Source organism: Canis lupus, chromosome 6 (assembly GCF_003254725.2).
Source record: "Canis lupus dingo isolate Sandy chromosome 6, ASM325472v2, whole genome shotgun sequence".
Lineage (NCBI taxonomy): Eukaryota > Metazoa > Chordata > Mammalia > Carnivora > Canidae > Canis > Canis lupus.
This window is the reverse complement of record NC_064248.1, coordinates 74,695,074-74,707,304: the sequence shown is the minus strand read 5'-3', so window position 1 is coordinate 74,707,304 and position 12,231 is coordinate 74,695,074. Positions and strand designations below refer to the sequence as shown.

General features: G+C 55.5%; 1 protein-coding gene across 6 annotated transcripts in view; it reads right to left on the bottom strand.

Annotated features, from left to right (window-relative positions):
* Positions 1-11,714, bottom strand: part of PTGER3 (prostaglandin E receptor 3) — a 223,171-nt gene extending 211,457 nt beyond the window's left edge. For all 6 annotated transcript variants that reach the window (XR_004816684.2, XM_049111802.1, XM_025417989.3 and 3 more), the window contains exon 1: positions 10,806-11,714. Coding sequence is in view for 5 of the 6 variants with exons in the window: in XM_049111802.1 (XP_048967759.1) it covers positions 10,806-11,714 (909 nt within the window). In the remaining variant the exon portion in view is untranslated. The remainder of the gene's footprint in view (positions 1-10,805) is intronic.
* Between the last annotated feature and the right edge of the window lie 517 nt (positions 11,715-12,231).

Genomic DNA, 12,231 nt, shown 5'->3' with positions numbered 1-12,231 from the left:
ATGCCCCTACACCTCGCTGTGGCCGAAGCACCTGCAGGCTCTGAGTCCCGGCCACTTAGGCATCGTCTCCACCTGCTGCACAGAGCGCAGGGCTCGAGCCCACGGAACCCCTCGGTTGCCCTCTCCATCCTGGGGTCCAAGTGTGGAGTCTGGGCTCTGCGATCACCCCCCTCACCTCGAAGGCCGCCTGCCTTCCCTCGGGTCCGCTGACACCTCTGCTCTCCCCCCAGGGCCTCTTCCAAGTGTCAGCCTTCAGGCTTGGCCCGAGGGACACTTCCTCAGCGCCCCCCCGCCCCCCCCGACCCAGGAGGGGCCTCGGCGACCCTTCCCTGCCTTCGGGCCAGGCCTGTCGTCCCAGTGACACGTGGAGGGCGCAGAAGCCGGGCTCCCCGTCTCGGGCTCCGGGGCCCAAGGGGCAGAGCAGGTGGCACAGGTGCAGCAGCACAGACCCTGGTGCCGGGAGCTGTAGCCAGAGAACCCGCCCCCCCCCCACGCCTTCCCTCCTCCTCCCCCCTCCCCCCACGGTAGAGGCCCTGCTCTGGGCCCTGTGGCCCACAGCCCTGTCCTCACTGTTGGGGCCCCCCAGGAGAGGCAGGATGGCCTCGGAGTCCCGGCTTGGGGGGGCTCGATCGCTGTTCGAGGCTTCCCCTCTGCGGTGCAGTCACCCCTGCGGAACCCTCCCCATTGCTGGGCCTCACCTCTGCAGGACCCTCAGCAGGACCCTCCCCTCTGCAGGGCCCTCCCTTCTGCGAACCTTCCCCTCTGGGGGACCCCTCTCCTCTGCGGACCCTCCCCCCTGCGGGACCCTCCCCCCTGTGGGACCCTCCCCTCTGTGGTACCCTCCCCCCTGCGGGGCCCTCTCCTCTGCAGACCCTCCCCTCTGCTGGGGCTTCACCTCTGTAGGGCCCTCCCCTCTGCGGTACCCTCCCCCCTGCGGGACCCTCCCCACTGCGGGACCCTCCCCACTGCGGGACCCTCCCCTCTGCGGGACCCTCCCCTCTGCGGACCCTCCTCTCTGCTGGGTCTTCACCTCTGCGGGGCCCTCCTCTCTGTGGACCCTCCCACCTGCGGACCCTCCCCCCTGTGGACCCTCCCCCCTGCGCGACCCTCCTCTCTGCTGGGGCTTCACCTCTGCGGGGCCCTCCCCTCTGCGGACCCTCCCCCCTGCGGACCCTTCCCCCTGCGGGACCCTCCCCTCTGTGGGACCCTCCCCCCTGTTGGGGCTTCACCTCTGTGGGGCCCTCCCCTCTGCAGTACCCTCTCCCGTGCGGGACCCTCCCCCCTGCGGGACCCTCCCCCCTGCGCGACCCTCCCCTCTGCTGGGGCTTCACCTCTGCTGGGGCTTCACCTCTGCGGGGCCCTCCCCTCTGCGGACCCTCCCCCCCTGCGGACCCTCCCCCCTGCGGGGCCCTCTCCTCTGCAGGGCCCTCCCCTCTGCGGACCCCCCCCCCCTGCGGACCCTTCCCCCTGCGGGACCCTCCCCTCTGTGGGACCCTCTCCCCTGCTAGGGCTTCACCTCTGTGGGGCCCTCCCCTCTGCGGACCCTCCCCTCTGCAGGGCCCTCCCCTCTGCGGACCCTCCCCTCTGCGGACGGACCCTCCCGCCCATGGACTCTCCCTCTGCGGACCCTCACCGGGGCCCCAGCCCCTCCCGCCCGCTCCCCGCCGACCACCTGGTCACGCTAGGACGTCTAGCTGGCTCAGATGGCTACTGAGCCTCCAGCGGCCTCTGTTTCACCATCTGTCTTCCAGCATTTTCTACATTAATGACAGGCTTCTTTTTTCCCGATTTTCGTGAGTCACACCAACAGAAGGACATTCTCAACCACAGAAAATGACACTTTGGAAGTTCAGAAAGTAGGGAAAAAAAAGATCCAATCTACTACATTCAGGAATCAAATATTTTCCAGAAATATCAACAGATCGGTGAATCGTGTATCATTTAAATTACGCCTGATTTTCTTCAGAGGGTCAGTGATTGCTTAAAATGAGTAGGCTTCCAGGTCTAACTTGACCTTCTATTTTTGCACTTTCAAGATTTTAAAAAATAGTACTGCTTGTGCCTCCATTACCTGACCTTTATCTAAATTGGCCAATTTCCTTCTGTCTAACAGAATGAAGGCGTGAAAAGGCAAGCCTCCTCTTCCATCTCTGCCATTAGCTTTCATTTTTAGATTCATGGATCTTCAAACGCCTCCTAAAAATCGGTACTGGTTGAGCATCTGCCTTTGGCTCAGGGCGTGACCCCGGGGTCCTGGGATCAAGTCCCATGTCCGGCTCCTTGCAGGGAGCCTGCTTCTCCCTCTGCCTGGGTCTCTGCCTCTCTGTGTCTCTCATGAATAAATAAATAAAATCTTTTAAAAAAAAGAGGTGCCAAAATCACTCAATGAAATGTCTTTCTTATGACTGCCACCCAAAGACCATCTAGGCGGGCCAGCGGATGGGGAAATCACACTCTGCTATTTGTAGACTACAAATAGTAATGGTGCCTTGTCAGGACCCGGTCAGATTGTGAGACAAATGACACCTCAGTGAGTCTCATACTTGGGCCTCATTTAAGGATTGTGTAAACTCAGTCCGAGGCTGTGAGTCAGCGGTGGAAATGCTGTTTAGCCTAAACACTGGTGATCCACATCCACCCTTAAGAAGTCTGCGCAACAATGCGTCCAATGACAATAACTAGAGGCACAATTAATCTGACTTAAACACTGATGTGAGGACAGGCAGGAGTGTACAAAGGAGTCTCTGACCGGAAAACCAGGGGCCACCTTCTAGACTTGTGGCAGAGGTCTTCAGAGGGCGAGGCAGTGGCTACACCTCCAGGTTTAGGGAAAGGGGAGAGGGGACCCAGCATGTTTTAGATCTAGAGTGTTCATTAACTGGTAGCCACGAAGGGAAAGGAGCCATGAGCTGACGAAATGCAGAAGAGAGATGGCCGCAGGGGAGGGGAGGGGAGGGGAGGGGAGGGGGGTGAAGTATAATTCCTTGTAAACATTTATGCACTTCAGATTTACTATTTTTCTTGTTTTATTTTTTTTCTGAAAAGCTCCATCCTGTACTGTGCATTTCCCCCCAGTGAACTATAACTAATCGAGCTGTGAAACATCACTTGTCTCTTTTCTTCAGCTTCCCGGGGGCAAGGTCTACCTGAACACAAGAAATCAACGCTATCATCCAGAAGAAAGAACATCATATAGTATTCATAAGGCTAAAAGGATATTCCCAATTATGCTCCCACACATTTACACTGGTTCTCATTACAGTCCTGTGAAATGGGCTGGGGAGGTGTTTTTCTTCTTATTTTCCCAAAGAGAAGCAAATAGTTCACAAAGATAACAGGTGAGTTGTCTAAAGTTACACCATTGATTGCTTATGTAACTGGGACCAGGTAGGGTCTTCTGATTTGGGCGCTTAGATTTCTAACCAATAACCGGGTACCTACCGGGCATACCTGGGAAGGCACGCAGTTATGACCGTTTCAGGGAAAAGAGAAGACACAAGGGGAGCTGGACCTGGTCTCAGGAGGCCAAGTAGCCCACGGCCAAGGGAGTGTGACTCAGCCCATGAGTGGGAGATGCAAGGCAAGTGCTGTGGAGCCCAAGGGCCAGAGCGCCCAAGCCCGGCTAGAGAGGATGGAGGCGTCTTCGCCAATCAAGTGCCTCCTAACCTGAGACGGTGGGCAATCCAGGAGGGGCGACTGCTGGGCAGCCTTCGCCCAATGACTGCCGGGTAAAGTGGCCAATGACCAAAGGGAGAGACAAGCGTTCTGAGTAAAGAGCACAGAGATTTTCTTGCATTCCGTGGTGCTAGTTCTGGGTGTGTGCATTTGTGCGTGCATGCGTGTGTGTGTGTGTGTGGTGCCCCCCTTGCTACAGAAGCCACTGTTGCCCAACTGTTATTTCTGCATAAGAATGACTTACTGTACTTACTGTAAAATACGGACATATACTGCGGTCAAGAGCGCAGAGGAGCCCCAGGGGAAATCAGGCTCCTTTGGTTCTTTTCTTTAATCTATGAAAGTTGGAATTTTCTAGGGAGAAGGGGTACTCGAGACGCCGCCATCTAATAATCCTCAAGAAATACTGTGTTTTGAGGAGTTGAAACACAAATTTCCTACTTCTCTCTGTGATATGGAATTGAGGAAAATGAGAGCCAAAATTTGACATGCTGCAGTTGTAGACCTCTGAGGTTTAAGGCTTGAGTGAGATAAACGTGGAATGCTGGCCAATCACAAAAAATATCACATAAATGTGCGGCGTCTGGGTGGCTCAGTGGGTTAAGCGACTGACTTGGTTTGGCTCAGGTCCTGACCTCGGGGTCCTGAGGTGGAGCCCGGTGCGGTGTCTGTGCTCCACACAGAGTCTGCTGGAGATGCTCTCCCCCGCCCCTCCCCTGCACACACTCTCTCTGTATATATAATAAATTACAAAATCTTAAAAAAACAATACTACACAAATGTAATGAGTTCAAGGGAGGACTTCCCTCCTGGCTTCCCTGCAACATGAGGCTAGAACTGGAAACTGAAACATGAGCCTGAACCCCTCACCACCACCCCTCTGCACCCTGAGAGGAATCACTGCCTGTGACACATGGGTGCAGTGCACAGTCCTGAACGTTACTCCAAAAAAAAAAAACTGAACTCGTGGAAACTTTCATAATTGATTTCTTGACCTTTACACCTTTTTCAAAAGAGAGAGGCCAATGAGTCACAATTATGTTACAACTCTAGACCATCTGAATTTCTTCAAATAGAATGGCTTAAGAACTGTTTAATTATTAGCTCCCTCTGTTATGCTCAAAATAAAAAATCTGCATTTTTGAGCCCTGATTTCTCTCATTAATCTTCAAGTTATATTGGCTTTTGGATATAACATTTTGATAATACGCCATCAGCATATGTACTCTGTCCAAAACCCCAGTGACTCATGAGCCTGTCCTTCCAAAAAAAAAAAAAAAAAATTGGTAACCCAGTCCCCTTTCCACATTTCCCATTCCTGTTCATTGAACCATCATTCTTCCGGTAAGAGAACTTGAGAGTAACATAGATGGGAAAAATATGCTAAATGTCTATGAGTGCTACCACCATACTTTACAGATAAGAGGGTAACAGGTTGCCCAGGGCCCACTATTGGAGCTAGAATTTCTGTCCTCTATCTAAGCAAAAACGGACAAATCAGCAATAACAAAAACTGAAAATAAACTAAATCTGGTTCTGATATTCTTTATTCTTGACTTCTCTGAATGATGTAGAAAATAGTGGCAATCTTACAAGATGCATTTAAAATGGGATAATGGATGTGAAAATAGTAACTGCAACAGAGGACAGATGCAGAAAAAAAAAACGTTCATAATCAATCACTCCTTAAATCGACCATTTCAGATCGGTTAGTTCTCTATTGCCTTTCCTTCTCTGACTCATCTCTTCCCACTGTCTCTACCCTAAAGCCCTGACGACTTTGCAAAAGCAGCTCATGACTGATCTCTCTTTCCCATTTTCTAGCCCCAGTCTATCCACACACCGCAACCCTCTTGATCTTGTATAAACCCTCTCCCCTATTAGAAGCCCCAAATAGAGGTCCTGTGGTTTACTGGCAAAAGAATGCCGTCCTCATCCCAGGTTCATCCTAACAACCTCAATCTGATCCCATAAACCTTTCCAAAGCCTGGTCCCAGGGTTCCAGTGAGCATGCTCTGTGCTGGGTCCTGGGCACAGTGAAGGTCAAGCTTTGCCATCTCACCTCTTCCCTGAAGTCTACTCTGCTAAATTCAGATGGACGTTCCTTCCAGAGCCACAGGCACTAATCACATCAACTCTTGCACTGTTCTCTAATTGTCTCACTCATAAATGTAGGGATTCTGCTTCTCTGAACAGAGTATAGCTCTCTGGCCAATTTTAAGTAAGTCTCCTTAATATCCCTTCCACAGTGCCTAGACTGTATTGTCCTAAACAAACAAACAAATAAAGTAAAAAAAAAAATTCTAAATAATCTCAATTCTTACAAAAACATATTAGAGAAGGTTTTTCCTATAATGCCAATTCACAGGTGTAGTCATTTTCCCTGAAGCGACATCCTAAGTAAGGCAGAAATTTACAGGCAGAGACGAGCAATCCCGTAGTACTTTTCTGTAGTATAAACAGGATTACCTCTGCAATCTATCGCCTGTATTTATCACACGTGGTATACCGAAGGCCTGTTTCATTTGGCCAAAATATATCAGTGATTCTTTAAATTTAAAAGCAGTCACATTGGGGTGCCTGGGGGGCTCAGCGGTTGAGCGTCTGCCTTGGGCTCAGGGCGTGACCCTGGGGTCCTGGGATCGAGTCCTGGATCAGGCTCCCCGCAGGGAGCCTGCATCCCCCTCTGCCTGTGTCTCTGCCTCTCTCTCTTTCTCTCTCTGTGTGTCTCATGAATAAATAAATAAAATCTTTTTTTTTTTTAAAGCAGTCACATCCACATTGTGAAATATGTTCTTCTACTGAAGAATCTCTGTGTGCGTTTGTGGACACTGAGCAGAATTTATAGGCTCAGGATGGAAGGCAAAGGTTTCTACGGCTGCTTTTATCCAGTTCCAAAGTTGTAGATGAGAAACTTTGTTCCTCAGACCTCACTTTTCACAAAGTCAGTTTTATATTTACCATTTTTTTAAGTTTTTTTTTTTTTTTTTATGATAGGCAACAGTGAGAGAGAGAGAGGCAGAGACACAGGCAGAGGGAGAAGCAGGCTCCATGCACCGGGAGCCTGATGTGGGATTCGATCCCGGGTCTCCAGGATCGCGCCCTGGGCCAAAGGCAGGCGCCAAACCGCTGCGCCACCCAGGGATCCCTATATTTACCATTTTTAAAAGAGTTACACTGTTAGCCACGTTCCACCTGTTGGGGGAGTGTCAGGTTTACACAAACACAAAATGTACTCCTAGCTTTTTGCGAACAACCCCCCGAGGTGATTCCTGTTTGTGGAAACTTGGCTATCATGTCTAATAACTGGACTATTTGGTGAATTAGGTTCATAAAAAACTAATAATAAAAAGTCGAAAGGACTGCGTTGCTGAGTCAACTGACATTCCAATAGGATTTGATGCCACACATTAAACATAAGGCAACTACGAATTGTAGATCGTCGATCACACTGACATCATTTGGCCCTGCATTCTCAATTTCACATCTCACACTATATTTTGTGAAGTTTCTGGGGAAAAGAAAAAGTAAGAAAAAAAAAAGTTTTGTTTGCACCATAGATAAACCTCTATCTAGGTATTAAGTAGTAGAAACTTGTTGCAGGTTGGATGTTTTCTTATTACGGTATTTCTTCTCTGCTAAGTTTTCCAGCAGTAACATTAAATATTATTATAGTTGTGATAGTCTTCAAAATGAGATATACTCAGGGTCCTTTTAAGTAAGGAGTTTGAATAATTATGTTAGTGTCCTATGCCCAGCTCAACAAAAACTAACAGGGAATCTGTATTTTCCTGTAATTATAAAACAGTTGTAAAAAAAAAAAATCTCACTTTAGCATTAATGACTAAAAATCCAATTCACTAACTTCTAGTGTTTTTATTCTTACAATTCCCTAACCTGTTGAGAAAGCAGTTTTGCCAGTTTCTTTTCCTTTGCAATAACTTTCTCCTGCAGATTTTTCTGAAGACACTTGAAGCTTTAACTTGGATGGTGCACAAAAGAGAAGACAAAACCGTTAACTTGGGTTTAAGAAGTACCTACTTTGGAAACCATGAATTTCTCCTCTTTGATATGATTACATGTTGACTTTATTTCATTTTAAGATCAATGTTTTTATACGAACCGAGTCACCACAGTGTCCAGTAAAAAGTTGCAAGCCAGTTAATATTTTCTGAATGCAGAAATTAAATAGGAGCAGTTCCAGATATGTCTTTCTTAAGAGAGAGTGGGTTTGGCCACCCCAGCTCACAACTTTCAAAACTGATCTAAATCCTTAGGGCTACCGTGCCCGAGGCATTAGAATCGCGCTGCTGAAATCAATACACACTGTATGGTTTCTCTCTGTCGGGTTAACTGTATAGGTAAGCATTTTATTCACATGATTTAATTGCATTTGTTTTAGGATAGAAAGCGTGTGATAAGAGCAAACTCAAGAATATAAAGTGCCTGATAAGAGCAAACTCAGCTTCAAATGGCAGCTCTGAAAAATTCAGATACTCTGTTCGCTTTTAAAGTCATGTTAATAATTAGCACCTTAATAAAAGGTTTATTTTTTAGAACTCTTCCCACTTCTGTTTGGCCACCTATAAACTCCATTCCTCAACCATAGAAGTAAATGTGTCTAAAATTGGTGCTGGTTTTGATAAGCCACGGTGATGACGTCAGCCTGAGTTCCAGCCCTTGGAACGCAGAGCCGTGACCACACAGTGACTCGTGAGCAGCTAGGTCCCAACATAACTCTCCTCGTCACCACATGTCACTGATTTGAAGCCAAGACTTGTGCTCCAAGTATTACTACACCAGCGAAACCCAGGTATCCTTGGAATATCCGGTTTGCCAAATGCAGGAGTGGGCAGGGAACAGGAACTAAGGTTCTATTTTTAAATACAACAAATTCAAAACTAAATGTGCTGCGCGGCGACCTCAATATGCTTAATAACCACTGAACTGCACACTTAAAAGTGGCAAGTTTCCCGTTAGGTATATTTCATCACCAAAAAGAAAGACTCCGTGAGAGTGGTTCTGAAAACCGTGTCCACGGATTTCAGAAGTGTCCCCCAACTGTCTAAGAAAGTCCCAGGTCCAACGTACCACCTGCTACCCCTGACACAACGACCAGGTCCCTCCTCCTGTAATGCCTCCTCTGGAGCCTGCGGCTTGGAACCTAAACACACCGTCCATCAGGTGTTCGCAACCGACACTTACCCACAGAAATCTCTAGCGAAAAGCACCACACAGGAAAATCTGGAAAGTGCCAGGTTGGGTACTAAGGACACCACCAGCTCCCAGGCTGTGTGGCTCTGCAAGGAGCCAGAAAGTGCGGCCCCCCTGCCGCCCCCACCCCAGTCTCAGGCCTGGCCCTGCGCAGCCCTGCCACTTGCCTGTCCTGAGGGCGGTAGGACCTCGGGGGATGCTCAAGGCAGGCTCCCTCCAGCCTCCCCCGGGGCGCTGGTGCAGATGGGAACACTGAGGCTCCGGGAGGGAGGGGGATCTGCATCCCAGCCCTGCCGCTCACAGGCTCCGTGGTCCCCGGCAACACGGCTTCCCCGAGCCTCAGGTTTCTCATCTGAGGAATGGGGATGGAAATAGTAGCAGCTTTGTGCTATGGGTTTAATGAACCCAAGGCGCTTGGGTTCATTCAGCAAAGCACGTTGCAAAGCTGCAAAGCGCCTGGCACGGAGGGGGGCCTCCATCGGGGGTAGCGTTAGCAAGTCTAAGCTAGTGGGTCTGGCCCAGTGCCGGACCTCCTAGCGTAGCTGCCGGTCTCTGGAAGTGTGCAAGTCCAAGTGCTCACAAAGGGCTCATTATTCCTCAGCTCCACCCCCCCCCACCCCCCGCCCCAACCTGCACTCCCTGCAGCCTCACTGCTTGCTGCAATCTGTCCCGGGTCACCCTGTGTCTCCAGGCTTTTCCATTCCCCCCTTCTCCCCCCTTTACTCCTGTCCCCTCCAATTCTTGGATAACTCTGTGTTTGGCACAAGCGCTGAGAGTTCCCAGGCCCTGGGGTCCCGCAGGCTGGATGTCCCTTACAAACGCTTCCCGGAGGGAGGCCGCAGCGCCATTCCAAGGGGCTGTCCTGCCTCCAGTCCCAGCGGGGCGGCGAGCAAGGGCGCGCCCTGGGTGCCACCGGGGCGGGGGGGCGGGGTGCGCTCGCCTGGGGTCCCCGCCTGCTGTCCCGCTAGGGCTCCGGCTTGTGACACGGAGAAAGCGAGAAAGCGCTCAGCGCCCGCCCAGCCTTTCTGGTCCCGCAGCACCCGGTGCGCGCCCCCATCTCCGCCCAGACGCTGCAATGCCAGCGGGGCGTCCCCCTGCCCTCCGGGGCCTCCGGCGGTGCAGCAGCGACCTCCTGCCACGCGTGGCCTCTAAAGGTGCTGGGCAGGGCAGCCGGGGTGGCTCACAGGGCGTGATCCTGGAGACCCGGGATCGAGTCCCATGTCCTGCTCCGTGCTTGGAGCCTGCTTCTCCCTCTGCCTGTGTGTGTGCCTGTCTCTCTAATGTTTCATGAATAAATATTTTTTAAAAAAGAAAAGTAAAGGTGCTCGGCAGGTGGATGCGAGCTCAGAGCTCAGTAGCGAGGCCGCCGCGGGGGAGGACTCCGTGCGCCCCTGCAGGTGCTGCCGGCGCAGGGGCCTCCGGTGCGCCCCCGCGCCCCCCCGGGACTCCGTGCGCCCCCGGGACTCCGTGCGCCCCTGCAGGTGCTGCCCGCGCAGGGGCTCCGGTGCGCCCCCGCGCCCCACCCCCCCCCGGGACTCCGTGCACCCCTGCAGGTGCTGCCGGCGCCGGGGCCCCCGGTGCGCCCCCCGCGCCCCCCGGGACTCCGTGCGCCCCTGCAGGTGCTGCCGGCGCAGGGGCCCCCGGTGCGCCCCCCGCGCCCCCCCGGGACTCCGTGCGCCCCCGGGACTCCGTGCGCCCCTGCAGGTGCTGCCCGCGCAGGGGCTCCGGTGCGCCCCCCGCGCCCCCCCCGGGACTCCGTGCGCCCCCGGGACTCCGTGCGCCCCTGCAGATGCTCCCCGCGCAGGGGCCTCCGGTGCGCCCCCGCGTCCCCCCCGGGACTGCGTGCGCCCCTGCAGGTGCTGCCCGCGCAGGGGCCTCCGGTGCGCCCCCCTTGCCCCCCTGCCCCCGCGCCTCACCAGCAGCGGCGTCCAGCACACCGACAGCACGCACAGGATCCCCGTGAGCTGGATGGCCGTCTCGGTGGTGATGCGGCCCCACTGCGCGCCCGACTGCGCCGCCGAGGCCTTGGCGCGGCAGCGCGACACGAGCGCCTTGATGGTGGCCAGGTTGCAGGCGAAGGTGACGGCCAGCGCCGCCAGCCCCAGGAAGGCGAAGGCGGAGGCGAAGAAGAGGCCGCCGCGGTCGCGCGGGGCGCCCGTGCCGTTGCCCGCGCCGCCCGTGCTGATGAAGCACCAGGTGCCGGGCCACTGCACGGCGTAGCGGCCGACGCCCAGCACGGGCAGCAGCGCGAAGCCGAGCGCCGCCAGCCACACGCCGAGCAGCAGGGCGCGGGTGGCGCGCGTCTGCAGGTGGCTCGCGTACCAGTGCGGCGCGCGGATGGCCAGCGCCCGCTCGACGGCCATGGCGCTGGCGACCAGCAGCGAGGACAGCCCGAAGGCCGTCATGGAGAGGCCGAAGAAGGTGCACAGGCGGCCCGACGGGTCCAGGTGCTCCCAGCGCCGCTGCGACAGGTACACGGCGATGACCACGGGGCTGGTGAGCAGCTGCCCCGCCAGGTCGGTGAGCGCCAGCCAGCCGATGCACAGCAGGAACGACTGCCGCCGCCGGCTCTCCCGCCGCCGGTAGCTCCGCGACACGAGCAGCATGGCCAGCGCGTTGCCCACGAAGCCGGTGAGCAGCATGGTGATGGGGAAGGCCACCGACACCGAGCCGCAGTCCTGGCCGGCGGCCCGCGGCCCCGTCGCGTTGGCCCGCGCCGCGGCGGAGCGCTCGGCCGCCCACAGGCCCGGGTACAGGCCCGGGTACGAGTGGTTGAGGCGCGGGCACAGCGGGGGCGCGCCCCCCTCGCCCCGGGGCCCCCTCATGCCGGCGGCGGGCGCGGGAGCCGGCGGCGCCCCGGGAGCGGCGGCGGGAGCGGCGGGCGCGGGCGGGCGGCGGGGCCGGCGGGGCTGCGCTCCATGCTGCGGGCCGCGCCGTCGGCTCTCGGCTCCCGGACGCCGCACGCCCGCGGGGCCGGGGCGCGCGCGGGGACCGCCCCTTGGAGGCGGCGGCGGAGGGCGGGGCGCCGGGCCGGGCCGGGCGCCGGGGAGGGGGCGGGGGAGGGGGAGGGGGAGGGGGAGGGGCGGGCTCCCGCGCGGACACACCGCGGCCCCGCTCGGTGGCAACTCCCGGCCCGGCGGGGAGAAGGCGGGGGGCGCTTGCCCGAGCGCCGGCCGCACCCCCCTCCCTGGGCGGACCCCCCTCCCTAACCGTGCTCGGCCCCCAGCCGTGCTCCCCTCCCTAGCCAGACCCCCACCCCAGCCGTGCCCCCTCCCTAGGCGAACCCCCCTCCCTAACCGCTCTCCCTTCCCTAGCCGGCTCCCCTCCCTAGCCATACTCCTC